At 41.3% G+C, this 18,801-nt stretch overlaps 1 protein-coding gene across 1 annotated transcript; it reads right to left on the bottom strand.

Annotated features, from left to right (window-relative positions):
* Positions 1-192: 192 nt before the first annotated feature.
* On the bottom strand, positions 193-9,821 carry ACTA2 (actin alpha 2, smooth muscle). Its single transcript, XM_010410909.4, has 9 exons — positions 9,717-9,821; positions 6,975-7,146; positions 5,136-5,264; positions 3,665-3,775; positions 3,090-3,174; positions 2,844-3,005; positions 2,407-2,598; positions 1,322-1,503; positions 193-537 (listed from the first exon to the last, which is right to left on the bottom strand). Exons 2-9 carry the CDS (start codon positions 7,101-7,103, stop codon positions 394-396), a joined length of 1,134 nt encoding a protein of 377 aa, XP_010409211.1. The 5' UTR covers positions 7,104-7,146; positions 9,717-9,821; the 3' UTR covers positions 193-393.
* Between the last annotated feature and the right edge of the window lie 8,980 nt (positions 9,822-18,801).

Raw genomic sequence — 18,801 nt, 5'->3', positions numbered from 1 at the left:
GTAAGAACCACGACTGGTTCTGTTTGCAGATTAAAATGTTTTCTGAGGCTAAACTTCGAGAACGTGCAGCCTGATAGGTGAGCATTTTCTGGCATTGGTAACATTGAGATAAAGGCACCTCCGTTTCTGTTAAGCCCAGTACAGTGTAATAATAAATTCATGTCACAAGATGGAGCTTCAAGCCAGCTGTAATGGCATCTGCACTCATGCATGTCTTGCCTTTTGTTTTTAAATAGGAGCAGCAATTTCATAACATATTTAAAATTTATTTTAAGAAATACACAGTATCCAATTAATTCGATTAATTACGATGAAGGATTTATGGAATGAAATTATAAGAATGTATTTCCCTGAATACATTCACACTAAGGAGACATATAAAGCTAAAGCAATTTAAAAGCATTTGCGGTGAACAATGGATGGGCCAGCTTCATCATATTCCTGTTTGCTGATCCACATCTGCTGGAAAGTAGAGAGGGAGGCAAGAATAGAACCTCCAATCCAGACCGAGTACTTGCGTTCAGGAGGAGCAATGATCTGTTCAAGAAATAAAAGCATTAAGTACAACTGACTACTGTGAATAAAATACATTTTTATACAAAAATACTAAAGCAGTGATATGTGATATCAACAAAAACACTGCCTATATATGCTAGTGCTATTACAGCTATCCATTGCTGCAAGCAGAAAAGTTTAAAGTTTGTTATAAAAATCTATACCCTCAAATTCTCTGCCTGACTCAGCCTTTTCAGTGACCCCTATCCCTGGCGCATTCGTGTACCCCCAGGCACATATGAGAAAAGGGGAGATAATTGCTCTGGAAACATATAATGGCAGTCTAGAAAGGCTTGAAAAAATCAATGACCTATGGAGTGCTCCTTCTGGTATAGCTGATAAAATGTTTGTAAAGCAAAGAACAGAAGATTCGAAGCAGCAGAATGAAGATTAGTTTTTCAGGGTCTCTTTCAAACCTGTAAGGCAAACACAAAACCAGCATTCCCTCTCTTCCATGTCCGTCACACTAGAAGGGCTGAAGAAGCTCACATACAGCCCCAGAGGAAAAATCATGCTGCTGGGTCCATGCTGTTTTTTGGCCACATTAGGGCACCTGACAGAATTCAACATGAACAAGGCAATGAGAAAAGGTTCTCTTCTTCCAGCACCAAAGTTACCAGGTGGTGATTATTTGCTAGATAATCCAGATGTGATTCAAAATATGTTAAAAGCACTTACTTTGTAAAGTGTTGCATGTTTTACTACATCTTTGAGGACTTTGTAAATGCCAGCTCATATAGTCTACAAATGATTGTACCATACATACCTTGATCTTCATGGTGCTAGGAGCCAGAGCAGTTATTTCTTTCTGCATCCTGTCTGCAATACCCGGGTACATTGTAGTGCCTCCAGACAGCACGTTGTTGGCATAAAGATCCTTTCTGATGTCTATGTCACATTTCATGATGCTGTTGTAAGTGGTTTCATGAATGCCAGCAGACTCCATGCCTGGGGAAGGTACAGAAGAACACTGAGGAAGCAACTCCATACAGAGACTTAAAATTATTAACACAGAACTGACATGACGTTTAGTGACTCTTTGGAAGACATCAGTCTCAGAGCTTTGGAAATCTGGAAAGTCGTTCTGCAGTTGCCTAAATTATTTGCTAAAGACTTCCTTCGTGTACAGCCCTTCTCTCCCCCCTTACACACACCACCTCCTCCTTAAAAAGAAAGTTGGGGGTGTGGAATAGTAAAGTTTCCACTAGGCTTTTGCAGGAAATCTCAATTGTCCTAAGAATTCCTTATATGATCTTGGAATAATTTGTTTTCTTTTTTCTTTCTTTTCAAATTAAGTCAACTCAGAGACAGAACAGTCAAAATATGTCCTAATACCTCTAGGTATGCAACTACATTATTTCTGAACTGAAATTCTGCCTATTGGCAGAACTGACACTGGATTTCTGTGTGACCTAGTTGCAAATCTGCCTTCATGGATGTTGATTAGCATCGCATTGTCTTGGCTTTGCTCCGAAAAGGCAATGAACCGTGGATTCAGGATTTGGAGCAGTCTTTTGGAAAAATAAAAGTAGGTCTTGCTGCCTGCCTGCCCCTCCTACCTCTTCCCACTCTTGGCAAGCACATTCAAACATACAAAATGGCACAGGTCCAATGCCAGAAGGCAAGAATAAACATTTCAGGTTTATTTTGGGAAAGCATTTTGGCTAATTCTTTAACATGAAGTTCTATCTACCATATTAATAGTTCTGTTGTAAAAGATTATTTTATAATGGGTGCTACAACACACTCATGGCTAGGTCTGGGTGAGTTAGTAATGGAGCACATCTAAAAGGAAACAGGGATGTGGTATTTCTGCGCAGTTCACCACGGCAGAACAGTCACTGAACCTACCAATGAAAGATGGCTGGAAGAGGGTCTCTGGGCACCGAAAGCGTTCGTTCCCAATGGTGATCACCTGACCATCAGGAAGCTCATAGCTTTTTTCCAGAGAGGAGGAAGATGCAGCAGTGGCCATCTCATTTTCAAAGTCCAGGGCCACATAACAGAGCTTTTCCTTGATGTCACGGACAATTTCACGCTCCGCTGTAAAGAGGATTCAATCTTTAAAATGGAATTCAGGAAGGACCCAGACATGTTGACTGGTTCTTCCCTTTCATCCTCCAACACTCCCATATTTTAAACAAATTGTCTGCTAGTCTTTCAAGGGACTTTCATGTTGGAGACCTTGTCATGCCTATTCAACTGCAGAACCACTGATAGTCCTTCTAAGGCCAGTGGAAACATCGCACATGAGCAACTCTCCTTGTCAGCCAGCAGCGTGTCCTTACCAGTGGTCACGAAGGAGTATCCTCGCTCTGTCAGGATTTTCATGAGGTAGTCTGTCAGGTCCCGGCCAGCCAGGTCCAGACGCATGATGGCGTGTGGCAGGGCATAGCCTTCATAGATGGGCACATTGTGGGTGACTCCATCCCCAGAGTCAAGCACGATCCCTTTGAGAAGAGAACACACGATTCATTCCCGTCATACCCGTGGAACTATTTCAAACATCTGTGCCATGTTCCCCTGAGGCCTACCTGTGGTGCGTCCAGAGGCGTAGAGGGACAGAACGGCTTGAATGGCTACATACATGGCTGGCACATTGAACGTCTCGAACATTATCTGAAATGCCATTAAAATAATTGTCTTAGCACTAGGGGGTTTAGCTTAGTTGAAGCAATTTACTGAAAGAGAGGTAGAATACAAGATTTTCATATTTCTCAATGGTTGGTAAAAACAAGACAGGAAAAAAATCTAAATCCAAAAGTATTTGTCCTGTAAGATATCCCCCTGTATTTGGCCTATACCTTTATGGTATTGATATAGCCACATCCACATATTAAAGATAATTTAGGAAGGGGCCTGGGCATAAAAACAGATTAAGATGACATAAAGTTTGGACAGACTGAAGTACTCACATTCAAAGTGGATACAGTGACTTTCTAAGCTATATGTAATAACATGTAGATATGACAGGTGGTCACTATGTACTTTCCATCTTCCATAACTGAGAGAAACAGACTGCTGGACAGCATGACTAACTAGAATGATGACGTTCACAACCTGTTGAATGAAAAGGTTGGATTATTCCACAGCTTTCCTGTGAGCTTACCTGGGTCATCTTCTCACGGTTGGCTTTGGGGTTCAGTGGTGCCTCAGTCAGCAGAGTCGGGTGTTCTTCAGGTGCAACCCGGAGCTCATTGTAGAAAGAATGATGCCAGATCTGAGGATAATGAGAGAAGCCAAGGGAAAGAAACACCATCAATCAGCAGGTCAGCATCACTTTCAGGAAGTTACTGAGCTCCAGCACTCCGCTTACAGTTCTAGATAAAGGCTGGTGATGTTTCTCATGCAGTTGTTCTTACTGCTTCCATAGAGACTACCAGAATAACTGTAGAAAAAACCCACTATCCTCAGGTTTTACTACCAGTAATATACAACTTACTTTAAGGACACATAAGCTAATGAAAATGAATATATTATTCTTGCAATAGAAAAGACAGAACTGGACACACTTGGTTCTAGCAATGCTATTTCAATAATGAAAGGAAAGGAAGGGAAACTGAAAGGTAAACAGTTCCAGAACAACTCAGAGAACATACACAGAGGTCAATAGACAATGGGTCTCTTGACAGTTTCATCTTTTGGTTTGTACAGGCCAGCCCAAGAATTCATAAAAAGAAATGAAGATAAATGGCTTGTGAGGTTGAAAGTCAGCTTGTGTTTATCACCTCCACATGACTTATTCCTACAAGCTGTAAAATTCTGAGGCCAAGTGGACTGCAGTGAGGAGGTTAATACACTGATAAGAAGTAAAACAACCAGAGATTTCAGTCTGAAGGCCAAGAATTTTTTGCTAAGTTTGTTTTCAAGCTTGTGGTGATTAGGGACTGTTAGTATGTTTGGCATCTAAAAGATTTTGCTTTCAAGTGAAATTTACAATACTCATTACAGCACTCATTAAGTGCTGTGTGACTCCGTATACTTACAGTGTGTTGTTATGTCCTGACTGTTCCAAATAACCCTATTTTCACAGAACTACATTAAATGGAGATCCCATTTTGGAATCTTAGGAATTATGTCATCTGTACAGACTATGACTATAAACATGGTTCTGGAAGCCTTTCATTCAAATACTGGCTGTGAAATGGATGCATGGCACTGTAATATTGCTAATCTTTCAAGCATTAAAAAGTATGTGTATAAACAGTGCCCTTCACATCAGAATCACATACATGCTTTGCATTTTTGCAGAAACAGGCACCTTCTTAAATTCCATTTTTTTTACTAGAAAATTGATATATTCTCTTTCTTTCTTCCTTGCCCTCTCTCTCCCCCCACCCTCTTCTCAGTAACTGGCAAAGATCAGGCTGGAGTAAAAGAACTCCCAATTTCAATTTTGAAGTACTCCTACTGATACTCAGCTTTACACGCACATTAACCTTGGCTGTTAATAAGCTTCTCCTTGAGCCATACTTAATAGCATGACAATTTAATCTAAAATTTAGTGGATATTCTGTAAATACTTAGTTCAAGTAGTTCTGTTTACCAGTGGTACACATCAATTTTCAAAGCTGAAATACCTTCTCCATGTCATCCCAGTTTGTAATGATGCCGTGCTCTATGGGGTATTTCAGGGTCAGGATTCCTCTCTTGCTTTGAGCCTCGTCACCAACATAGCTGTCTTTTTGACCCATACCAACCATCACACCCTACAGAATAATACAAATTGCATTAGTCTCTCAGGGAAAAGTGTCATTAAGTAGACAGAATATTAGCTGTGAAATAAATCCAGTTGCCAGTTACACTAGTTGCAACATAGTTTACAGACACTAACGAATGAAGAATTGCAAATTGCTCTTAAATTGCCAATATTAAATGATTGGTTATTAAATTTCTGGAGTTCATGTTTCCACTACAGTTAAATAAACAGAACAAGTACGGTATTAAATGCATCAAGATAAAGTGGAAAAATTGAGTTGTGTTAATGTTTGTTATTATCTAGGGATGAACTGTCTACTAAATGATAATAAAGTGGAGTAAAAGCAGAAAGTGATATTGTGCCATCTAAGGGTCAAGATGGAGCAATACACACTTCACTTTTCCCAAAGCTTAAGCGTCAACGTTTTTTAATCTTCTTTTTGAATGCCATAATACCGTAATTAGGGATGGACAATTTAAATTTACTGGTATGGGCTTCTTTACAGGTATTTTCATGAATCCTGTAGATATGGTTAAAGGACCAGAAGCTGGCAAGTACTCTGGATATACCCTATGTTAAAGTCAGAAATAATGAAAAAAAAAAAATAGTATGCAGTAGGATGCTTTCAGTGCATAATACTCCTATCAGAACTTAGTCATTACAGACTCCAAACCTTGGCATCTCTAACTCTGTGTCTTAAAAACAGGCATCCCAGATTTGCAATTTTTAATGGGATGATCCATCCTACATGATCAGGAAAGAAATGTTCTAGAAATCTGTATTTGTTTCTTTATGTATTTGTAACTTTATGGCTTGGTTTTGAGCAATTAATATCATTCACACTAGCTACAGACAATGGCATTTAAATACACTTTTTAAATTATGGTAATTCCCAGAGACCTCAATTAACCCTCCAGTCCTACTTTCTATATTGAAAGGCAGGTATTTCTCCAATCCTGGAGAACTTAAAATGCATTTACTGGGTATATGAAGTGCTACATCTTACAAAGAGTTTGCCTCTTCCCACCAGGGCCTTGGGTGACATACAAGCAATTAGGTGGATCTGCTAATTGCTTGGATTAGTTTGTGATCTAGACAAGCTTCTCTAGTTCATGCTAATGGTGATCTGTCTCATAAACTCTCTGTATTTAACAGCTCAGACAATAAATGTATTTTGAGAACTATTAAAATATAGTGGAATGCATCATATACTCAAATGTAAACCTTGAAGCTAAAGAAACTCAACCCTAGACAGGTGCCCACTTCTGACAGTTAAATGAATAAAGTCAAAAGGGTTAGGAGAAAGCTGACTGAAAACTTCTGCTTCCTCCTTCAGTGTTCCACATATTACCTATTATCAGCTTTAAGGGAAGTCAGAATTTCCAGATGTTCCTGTGTTGGGCTTATTTGGGGTTTGGGTGGGGTTTCTTTAAACAAGTTTTACTCAACAAGTTCTCTGGGCGATTCAAAATCAAGGGGCAGGGAAAAGATGTCACAGAAGGGAGTGAAAAATTTTAAAAGGATTCCTTTCACAAGGCAAGAGACTTCCTTTGACTCAGGTGAGTGCACTGCTGGACTCATTTTGCCTGGAAAGACTGTTACACAGATCACCCTAGGCTGGCCTAGTGCCAGACACAGATGGCCCTCGGGTGAAGAGCCAGGGACAGGGCAACAAAGCCTTCTACAAGCCCAGTAAGAAACGACCAAAGTAGTTCATCACCTGGTGCCTGGGACGACCCACAATGGACGGGAAAACTGCTCTTGGAGCATCATCTCCAGCGAAGCCAGCTTTACAGAGCCCTGACCCATTGTCACAAACAAGGGCAGTGCTGTCCTCTTCCTCACACATCTTCTACAGCAGTGTCCACTGGCCTTCCAGACAGAAAACAGCCCTATGAAAACAGCAGGGAAGAATTAAATCAAAACCAAAAAACATACTCAGGTAGCAGAGCCACCCTGGCTCTAGGAAAGCAACCAGAACGTGCAAGGAGAGGTATGGCCCCGGTCTGGGAATCACAAGGACTGCGGGGCCATGGGAGGGAATGGGCTTCCTTCTGAAAGCATGAGAGGTTTCAACCATGTCTGCCAAAGGGCTGTGCACACTAGAGATTATCCAGGGAATTCCAGAGGAGACTTCCAGCCCTGCGGCACGGGCAGAGAGTTCAGGGAGCAGCAAATGTTTATCTAAATTTGGTCACAGAAATCCACGGCTGGGGGAAGGAGATAAACGAGAACCCTGGACTGACAGCTGCAAAAACAAAGATTCATTTGCATTGAATTCTGCATTGAATTCAGCACAATTTCTCCTGCTTTTCTATCACCCTGACAAAATCCTGACACATGTGGATAACCTGTTAAAGGTAAGAGCATTTCAACTTCCCCTTCTAGTCTTGGGCTTCCCAAAAACTAACTACATGAAATGCCATGCATGTACCAGGGGCGTTTTCCTGATGCAGATATTAATCCATTGGTGAAGGTGGCCAACTAAGTTTACACTTAATGTTTTAAAAAGATAGAAATTTTCCAAATAAAAAAGGGGGAAGAGAAAAAGGCAAGTCTTTTCCAGTTCTCCCCTAATCACTCAGAAAAATAAACCCACTTCTAAAATTAAGCCAGAGACAGTATGTGTTTTAAAAACAGGTCATAAGGTCTGCTCTATCATAATTTCAAAGCAGCTAATAAACTACATTTGTAGAGTGACAGAACAATTTATGTTGGCTCCTTGGCTCAGTAAAAAGAAACTGTTTTCTTCCTCTAGCAACAGGAAGATAATATGGGTAATAAAAATGCTTTGAAGGCTTTGTATTAAAGTCAATTACAGAAACAAGCGCTGAATACCAGGACTCAAGAAGAACTGTTTGCTCGCAATTTATAGCGTGGTAGGGAATCACTTGGCCTGCTCCAAGCCCGGGCTTCCATGCAGAGTTCAACAAATTGCAATGTGTTAACAGCTAAGGGAGACAGCTGACGTCCATGGACCAGCTGGCTCCACATGCAGTCTCCAAAATCTTCTGCTGCAGGGATACTGGAAGTGCAGGCAGAAATGAGAATGGGGTCAGCAAGAGCCATGGCCAATGAGCAAGGGAGGCCACAATCTGTTTAGCCCCTGCAATGGATGGAACAAGCACGGACAGTTCTCCCAAATCCTTCATTTGAGGTCCTCTGTCTCTCCCCAGCCAGGCAGCCACGAGACATGGCTGCAACCCTGCTCCTGCAGGCTGTGTGGGCAGAGCTCCCAGGAGAAGACAAGGATAGGGAAATCCTAACTTTATATTCCAGATATTTTATCATTATAATTGGGGAAGGAAGGAAAGTAAGTTGCAATTTTTTCATTTATTAAACTCCTAGGGGGAAAAAGCTCTTTATATTAAAATATTTACTGAATGGAGTACAATTGTTATCTAACATGAATGAACAGACTGGTTTGGACAAACTTTTCCTAATTAGGAAATACGCTTTTCAGCTGTCTGTTTTTGGAACAGCATTTGAGGTCAGGGGGGTTGCTCAAACCAATGCAGCTAATGCAATGCCAAAAATCACTTGGGGGAGGGGAAAGAAGGGGGCAGGAAAGGCTACATTTCTGAGCTTACTGGGCTCTAAATGAAAACCATATTTAGTAATAAAGCACAAAAAGTTGAAAAATCAGACAGAGGGCTCTGCTACCAACCAATGAGTTACAGCTCAGGACTGCCACTGCAGGCAGTAACAAGATCTTAGAGCAGCAAATGTCACTGAGTACCACGGAAGAAAGGAAATTTTTCTCCCAAGAAAACAGTACAGTCTTTAGCCTCTTTCTTCTCCCTGTTTTACATGTAAATATAATAATCACCTCACCAATCTCCACAACAAATTATTAAGAGAACTCCAGCTGCACAAGAAGTACTGTATGTAGCCTGTTCCTTAATGAATATTTGGCATTTTACAGAACAGTAGTTTCATACACATAGAGACAAGGATAAATACACATGCATCCTCATTCTATCCTATTAGACACTGCTAATTTGCATACTCCCAGCTCTTCTTGCAGTCACATTGCACAAAACACTCTTTCACCTTACACTCGATTAAAATCACTGAAGCAAATCTGCTAAGAAACACTGCTACATACTCCGTCAGGAACCCTGTCCCAAACTAACACCCCAATGTCACACAGGTTCATTTAAACCAGAATATAGCTGTAATTCCAGCAGTGACATTACCCAAACTGTTTCTTTATACAGTTGCTGAAGTGCTGGTAGAAGCAGCAAAATTATTAGGGTAGAATTTTTCTTTTCCTTTCAAAATATAAAATAAAGACAACTCAGTATAAATACTACAAGTATTTTATCAACTCAGTTGTAGTAAGTTTCTTAAGCAAACTACAGCACAGCAGTACATCCTCCTGAATAGCTTCCACTTGACATTATTTAATTGAAATCCTCCAGCAATCTGTAAATCATGCCATTGGTTCCGTGCCACTTACCCTGACAGCGCTTGGCTGGGGATGGCTGCTCTAGGGTGGTACACTCTGTATCTGAAACCTCAGAGATTATATAGCCCCTTCAGCTCTTCTCCTCCCACTAGCCTCCCAAACAAGGAGCAGAGACAGACAGAGACAGAGCTGAAGTCTCTAACAAAACCATATAGGGACCTTAATACAAAAAACTCTAATCTGGGTGGCCACAGGCCCTGGGTCTCTTCCACTGCATTCCAGTGCAGAGCTCATGAAACAGGAGGAGACTTTCAGCTGAGTAAGATAAACACTTTAAAACTTCAGGAGAGTTGCTAAAATACAGAGAGAATGTGCCCACAATAGATACCCTCTGGCAGAAGGACCATGTGCTCAAACAAGAGAGGTCCAGGACTCCACAGTAACATCCAAGAAGCAGAATAGATATTGGAAGAGCAGTCGTTTATAACAGGGGAGGTCTTTTTAAAGAAACACCTTGCTGCCATTAAAGTTTTTGATAAAAACAATGAATAAATATTTCTGGCCAGCTAAACAGCTGCTCAATTTTCCTACAAAGTCTCTTTAAAAGCTTAGCATTTGGTTTGTATACTAAATATTGCCCACAGGCTTAAAGGTAGTAAAAAAAGTACCTGCTGTTGTACAAGGTTCACAGAGAAGTCTCTGAAGGTTGTGAAAAAGTTCAGTTAAAAGGTTGTTATGATCCCCTTTGGACTGTGGTGGGTTAGAACTCATTCTGTTTCTCTGAAAGCTTATTTTCCAACCCTAGGACCTGTGGCCCAAATTTGCCCTAGTGCTGCTCTACTGATGGCCACAAGCCTGGACTGTCATAAACTCACATCCCAAATTGCTCATAATACAGTTGTTGAATTTTATAACCCCAGCTATCTTTTCCACTGAACATGTTTTTAGCAAATAAAGGAACAGGTCACACTGTACAAGTTATTTTCAGCACAGGCCTGGATTTCTACAGCTGTAGCCAACTGTTCTCTGGACAGACAAATTCTAGTGAAGCAGCCCTATCACAGCCAGCAATATTTTGTCATCAAGTTTGTACAAAATACCAGAAACAGCATCTCTTAACTCCAGTATTAAACCTTACAAATTCAAAAGTGCTCCAAGCATACAAGCCAAGAGAGATGTGAGAATCCAAGTGAGAGCCTTGCTTTGCAAGCCTTGTTACAACAGGGAGAGGCATTGTGCGTTTGTTTATGGAGTGCTTGCTGCCTGAGTAGTTTTCATGCAAGAAAACCTCCCAGAAAACCACAGTGAAAGTTTTTCTGATGTGAAAATTTGAGGAATAAGCTACTAGTAGAGATAACAAATAGGCAGAATTATGGATTGAACACCAACAGGAATTTAACTTTTAAGGAAAGGAACTTTTAAGGAATGCGACTGCCTTGGAGAGTCAGAAACAGAAGCTAACAAGTGGTGGAACGTGAGCTGTGCAAAAGCTATTTATTATTTAACTTCCATCATCAGGGTGAAAGACACAGATATTAAAAAAAAAAAAAAAAAGAAAAAGGGGGGGAAAAAGGAAAATAAAATACCCACTGAGGTAAGCAACTCAAAGCTGAGGATCTAAACAGGCCCTTTTTTGCATATCTCCAACTGACATTCAAAGGACAGCCAAACCCAAATTCTTTGTTTTTAAACAACACTCAGTAACATAGCCAAGAAAACTTACATGCCTCATATAGAACATATGGTATTAGATCAGGGAACCTTGGTCGAGGGGAAGGGGAATTTCGCACAGCAGAACCCTTCAATGCAGTATCATGTCTGATTTCAATACAAACATCAATTACCTTCTAGATCAGAAGAAACACGCTCCAAGGTTTTCAGAAACATCGCCCTTGAAATACCTTGAAAATACCCAGACCGGGAGAAAGATTCAGAAGAATCCAAACTTTCTGCCTTACTGAGCAGAAGTTCACACTCACAAAAAAACTTAGTGGTGATTGTGCTATGGTGGGTACCGCACATGTGAGATTGCAGAGCCAAGTAAACAACCCTCCAGTAGAACTGGTGCATCATCCACAGTGCTCAGCATAGCTAGAAATATAGGCAACAGTTTTCTACAAGAGGCCTCTGTGAACATAAAGGAGACAGTGGCCACACAGATACCAGAGACTTGTACCTCTGTTAAGCTCCACCATGATACCTGTAACCTTATCCTGGTGCATACCACAATTACTGCTGGCAGCAATGACAGCAGCAGCAGACCCATGGCTGCTTTGAGGAATGGTTATTTGGGTGCAGATCACACATCTCCTTCCCTGTAGTGGGCACCAAAGATTTCAGGGTGCTCATGAAAAAGATGCGGCTCACAGAGTCTCACTCCAAGCGGGTAGCAGTGGATATGGAGATACAGAGTAAACCCCAGTTGTTTGGAAGGACCTGCCATATGAAGAGTATTGTTAGAGACAGGCATAGGCAGACTAGAAGGAAGAAATAAGCCCAGAGGCTGACTGAGCAGGAGTGAATGGATACACAGCAACAGCACAGGGAAAATGCAGAGGTGCTGCCCAGCCACAGCTCCAGGGCACAATGAAGAGCAGCGCTCAGCAGGCAGCTCGTCTCTGCAGTGGGACGTTATGGAAAGTGCTGGGGCAGGAAGGAAGGAAGGCAAACAGGTGAACTATACAAGGAAATTAGGTCAGTCCAGATCCAGGGACGTTATAGAATAAAAGAATTTATTTTCTTTTTAGTGACTCCATGCTGAAGTTATGATCACACAGATATTTCTATACATAAAAGCACACGTGGAAAAGATTACATTAGTGGCTTACACCTTTCTTCTCAGTAACTTAGGTCATTGACAGAGGGGCAGGGGGAGAGGGAAGAATGGACTCACCATGAGACATGAATGAAAACCTAAAGAGAGCTGAATAGAAAAAGTCTTCTGAGAATCAAGACTAAATGCTGGGGATCAAATCTCCGAACCCTCCTCTGCAGCTATGGACAAATAAGAGCTTGGCCCAAATATATATATGTGGTGTGGGGCTTTGGATTTTTTGTTTATTTTTGTTTGTTTGTTTGTTTTTCAAGAAAAAGAACATAACACCATTCCTGAAGATAGTTTAGCTTTCCCTCTGGAGGCCACTTCCAGCACCAGTTTCTGCTGCCTGTCTGTAAATCCTTATCCCACTCATCATGTAGTTTCATGTACAGAATCTACACAGCACAATTTGCCTGCTGTGTCTATACCCCAAGGTTCCTTTTCTTTCTTTGTATCCATAGCCATAATCTATGGTTTTTATTTAATTTCCCCGGAGAACTTCTTTGGTTTTCCATGCTAAACCCTTTTGCAGTCTGCATCACAGTCTGGAGTACAATCACAGAAAGAAAAAGAAGAGGAAAAACGAGTTTTGTCTCTCTCTTTAGTATCTTTCCCCCAATCTCTTAATAGAGATACTAGCAAAGCTCCAATTTACATTGGGAACTCTCCTATTGACTTGAAGCATCTTTCAATGTATCAGTCGAAACTCTTAGCTACACCTTCCTTAAGTTCTTCCTTTTCAGTAACCTGTGTGGATTGCCATAGGGACATAAAATGTGCCTGTGACTCGACAACAGCAGGAGAGCCAACCGTGCCTAGAAAATGGGCTCCAGCTGGCCTGAAGAATGCCAGCACAGAGGCCCAGCACCAGTGTGTAGATGCCATACTTTTTTGGTAAAGGAGGACAGAAGCTGCAGGCTTATCCCAGTCTATAGAAGACTGTGAATAGAGTAATCCCTTTGCTTTACTTTATAAGGGAAAACAACTTCTGAGATGTGCGTGGAGACCTTCCTGCCTCCATCCAATTGGCTGTTTAGGAATGAGGCCCTGCTAAATATGTCTCTGGCTCCTTTTTATTTGGGGATTCCTTTCATCTTCGTAACATTAGCAGAATCTCTAAATGTTTTGGTTTGTCTGGCTTCAGGCCCTCTCCTCTATCTCATTGATAGGCTTTACACATCCCTATCCCCTATTTTGAGAAAGACAGGAATAAATAAGCTTTAGGAGCAGAAAGTCACTCTAATAGCCTGATTCATTGCAGCTGTCACACAGTAAGCATCTGTAAAGTGTCAGGTTAACCATAAACTGTCAGACCCATAGATTAGCTTTCTCCATGATTGTCAGGCTCTTGCACTGGTCTCTCTCTAACAACTAAGACAAAATTGCTCTAATAATTTTCAAATATAGCAATTTTGAACCTACAAAGTTTGGAAAATAGTTTTGTCAGTGCTCTTCAAGAGCTAGAGGAGACAGTGTTTGCCAGCTGGGCCTGGGCCTCTGAAGTAGGCTGATGAAGAATATTAACCCACAACCTTCCTTCATCTTCTTGACAAGGTATCTTCCTCCATGGGAATGTGGTAAAATTATCCTTCATTCAAAATCAAAGGAACATATTCAAAGTAAAAATGAGATAATGTCTCCCCCATCATCCTTAGATAAATAAACAGAACATAAGCACAAGTCCTGCAGGGTCAGGCTGATATCCATATAGCTCAGCATCCTGTCTCTGAGATTTCCTGATAGCAGATGCTCGGAAAGAAATGGGATGCTTCCAGTGGTAATTTTCGTCCTATATCCTTTCTGCTTCCTTATGTACAGCAGAAGGAATTGTTGAGACAGGAGTATGTACCCATATCCTCATGCATAATAGATGCAGATATATTTCACCTTTTTCCTCCATAAATTTGCCCAGTTTAAATACATAGTTTTGAATGCCCTTCACGATTTTTTTTTTTTTTTTGTAGAAATGAGCTCTTCATTTTTTCTGTGAGGCATCACCCATAGCTCACACTCCAACTGGTGTAGAAAAGCCTGATGTTACAAAGAAAACATCAAATATATCAGAAGCATAGTCAAAGGAATACTGTCTATACCAAGAGCTGAAAATCCAGCAGAGATCCTGAATAAGCCCTCAGGCCGCTGGCCAGGGCAGAGCTCTGACCCACTGTGTGCAAACACTATCAGCAGCACCTCAGTAGCTCGGTCACAGTTCCTGCTGACAGATCTGTCCAAAATTACATTGTAGATAAGGCCTCATAATAATGTTACATTGGAACATCTCTCAAGAGCCAGGTTGCCCTAGATGATTAGAACCTCAGCAGTAACATGCTATCCAAACTTGTCAAAATGTAAATGACATCTTCCCACCCCATCACTGTGGAAAACAAGTCCTGCACTCCCAAGGAATGGGAGTTGTGTGGGACAGGCAGAGCACAGGGGTCCTTCCTCCACAATGACTCCCCAGCTCCCCAGCCAACACATTCCCAGACTGACAGCAACAAGCAGAGCAGCTCCCCCCACGTTTTCACAAGTGATTGTCCTGTTATTATCTCACCAAGAGCAAGATTGCCAGGTGAGCTTGCACACAGTAAGAAAATGGAGAGTTCCCATGAGAGAAACTCGCTGGAAGTGAGTTTCACGGAGTTATTACTTACAGATTAAACACATGGATTCTGAATGCTTGGTTATATCACAGCTTAACTCCTGTAGGAGCCAGCATGGCTGGCTCTCTGGCAAACCATGAGCAAAAGGACCTCTACAAGGTAATTTCTTACACTAGCCAATTTAATAATTTGCTGTAATGCCAGAGTTTCACTTTTTGGCTCTAGATGATGGCAAACTGTGGAATCACTCTCACCATGAATGTTACCAAGCCGGCACCTGCCTCTCCCAAAGGCCCAGCCCTGGCCTCCATTCCTTTGTCCTGGCACTGGATTTGGAGCACTCAAATGTTAAGTGTCAATGCAGGGCAGGACAAGGAGATGTGGCCCCACTGCAACTTCCTTGTCTTCTGTATGAGTCACTCAGCACAGTTGTGACAAACAGCTGAGAGCACAGCTAAACTTTTTTTTTTTAAACTTACACAAGAGCCACTAAATAACAGTGAAGGAATGAGTGTTACATGGCAATAAACCAAAAAATGTACAAAATATACAAGGGGAAATCTACCACCTTTGTGGCTAAAATGAACACATACTTTTAAAAATACTTTTGAAGAAAAAGGAAACCTACTTTTGTAATTGGCATGCCATTATATGAAAGTGCATGCAGTTACATGCAAAAGTAAAAAATGTGGCAAATGCAAACATATTTAGTACACATGCATTTTCTGTACCAGAAAAAAAGTCAGAAGTCAAATTGAAAGTTTGCAAAACTGTTTGGGACTTTTTTGATTTGAACTCCACTGCAAGAGGATGCTAAAAGAGCCATCAATAAAGTTGGGCATGGACATTGCAGCAGGCATGACTAGCCTGCATCCACACAGGTGTTAGAAAGAATAGGCCAAAGTGCTTCCAGAACAATCAACACTTACTTTCATTAGCCCTTAAAAATGCTTGAGGGGTTTTCCCCAGGAAGAAAGGCAGTCTTACAAAAATTTCAAGCATGTAATGACAAGAAGTAACTAATTACAAACTTGCCAGATGAACACACCACTCTAAGTCAACCTACCACAGCTACCAATACAGAACTCAAATGATAAAAAATAAGAGACAATATAATAAACTTTGAGAATAAGGCTGTATAAAAACAACTTCTTGTAAATTTTTTTAAGAAATATTATAAACATAGTTGTAAAAGCCATCTGAATCCCTTTTACATTCTAAAACATTAAAAAAATCCAACTGCAGATCCAACCTATGCAGAGTAGCATGAGAACTGCCTCTGAAGCTGAAGTCTTACAGCACAACAGTGCAGGGAAATCACTGCTGAGTGGGTGGAATTCTGTGGGACCCACCACTGGCTACACACCTTCATGCCTTTATCAGTGATCTGAACAATAACATAAGTTACAGAAAAATGTCACAGACAAAATGTGTGTGTGTATGTATTTTTATAACTTGCCACAACCTACATTACAGATCTAAGATAAAACAGACTCCTCCCCAACAGAATCTGTTTATAGTAGGAAGGCTTGAGAAGGCTCTTTGCCTGTGTGACCTGTGCAGAAGGATTCCTACCCCATCCCCCCACAGTACTTTTGCTGAGTGTCATTTTGGCAAATGAAAACACACCCAGGGACGTGGTGCCTAACTCACTGCAGCTTGCAGGAAGGACAGGACTTCACTGGTGCTCTCCTCTGCCCCATGTGCAGTCTCAGCCTGCTCTGTCACACCTTCCTGCACTCATCCTGGCTGCTGCTTGGGCCTGGAAGACCCTCCCCTTACAAAGTGTGGTGCCCCAGGATACTGACAGCTGGTGATGGCTGGTCATTTAGCACACAGCTGTGTCTCATGCTCTAGCATATTCAGTTTATAAACTGCTCTCCAAATGATGCAAAAGGCTCACAAGAACACTAAAGCAGGCAGGCTTTTGGTCCTTGCTTTGCAGACACATCTTAGTTACATAAGGTAGTTTCCTCTTCCTCTTTCTTACAGGCAGTTGTAAGAACTATGGAAAAGTACAGATAACATGCTATTTTTGTTCAATAACTTGGTTGGTTCTCTGAAAGTGTAAAAGCATTTTCCAATCAAACTTGGGGTTTTCTTTTCCTCTTCCACTAAATGTGTTTTACATGCCCAGCTTTAACTGTTTGTTTAAATTCCCTTTCAGGCCAAAGAACAAGTTCTTTTCCTTTTCTAACTGTAAAGAAGACTTAGATACATAATTCTGAAACAAACATAACTGTCCTCCCAAACCATGGAAAAACTCAAGAATTCTGTAAAGCTTTTCCTCATTCCAGCCCATTTCAGGACCAATTGTTGTACTACTGGTCTCATGGGGGATAAAAACTGTCAAGACTCACCTCTAACCTGCCAGTGGGAGACTTCTGCAAACTCAACTGCTTTTTGATCTATTTCTGTTCTCCTTGCAAGCCAGTAACATCACTAAAATAAAGAAAAGGTCTCAGAATTATAGTTTCTACCGTGTTGCCAGTCCTGTAAGTACTTCCCGAGTTTCTCTTTCTTTCAGTTCTTTGCTAGTAATTGTTGGAGGCTTAGTAAGTCCTTCCACTGCTGCAAAACACTGTTGTACAAGGATCCTGAAAATGCCTGCTGGATAGTTGCCACATCAGGATACCAGAACTATGTAAAACTCTTCCAGCTTCCTAATTAGAGCCTGTTACTTACTGCATTGTGTTTAGCTGTGTCTGGGAATTCATTTACGAGGTCAAATGCTCAGACCTCTTCAATATAATATAAATCATTTCCCTGCACACTGATTACTCTGCACTACACAGCATGAACACATTGTTTAATACAAGGAGAAAATTATGCAATTAGCAGATCTTCAGCTCAAACACATCCCCCTTTCTGAATCATATTTAAATAAAACAGTGTTGCTGTAGCATTTTATTGCATTAGGAACTGAACACCACTCACACTGCAAATGGCCAGGCCTTTCAGGAAAAGGGGCTGGAAGGAACAGGGAACAACCCCACTTGGGAAAAAGGGCTAACATCTGTGCTCTTTTACTCTGCATGCACAATACAAGCTACTGTTTTCATGAGGGCTAAACCTTCCCTATCACCTTACTTGTAATAACTTACAGTTATTATTTTGCAATTTGTTTTTGTCAGATCCTGTTTTTCAGGTGGGCCCCCTGAAAAGAAAACATGGGGTTTGTGCCAGGTCACTCAGGAATAGTGGGACAGTAGCTGGGAGGGCAGGGAATAAGCTCCATGTATCAACAGCCTTTCACTGCACCAAGCTGTGACATTCCAGGCTCTGCCATGTGCCCAGTGCAGGGCAGACTGGGCTGCCCCTTCCGGGAGCTGATGGACAAGGGTTTGGTGGCCAGCCCTGCCTCTCAGAGAGAGGGAAGTCTCCAGATACTGACAAAACTTATCTTAACATATGCTTTATGCATATGTAGTGAAATCTTAGCTTCAGTCAAGGCAATATTAAAATTACTATTGATCTCAAAAAAAATCATGGCTCACTGAAGTGAATAAATGAAAGCTGAGAATTCAGTCCAAAACCTCTACTTCCAGAGGTAGTGTATTTCCCTACACGTACAGCAAAGGCATGTGAGTTCCTCTTCATTTCTCACATGAAACTGAGGAACTGCTCTCCTCTCAGCTGGCTGCCTCCAGCAGGTTTCTGAGCATCCCCAAGCTGGGAAAAACATATGCAAAAGCTGTGGCTTTAAAAGCCATGG

The sequence above is a fragment of the Corvus cornix genome, chromosome 6, assembly GCF_000738735.6.
Source record: "Corvus cornix cornix isolate S_Up_H32 chromosome 6, ASM73873v5, whole genome shotgun sequence".
NCBI classification, from domain to species: Eukaryota; Metazoa; Chordata; class Aves; order Passeriformes; family Corvidae; genus Corvus; species Corvus cornix.
This window is presented reverse-complemented; position numbering and strand designations above follow the sequence as displayed.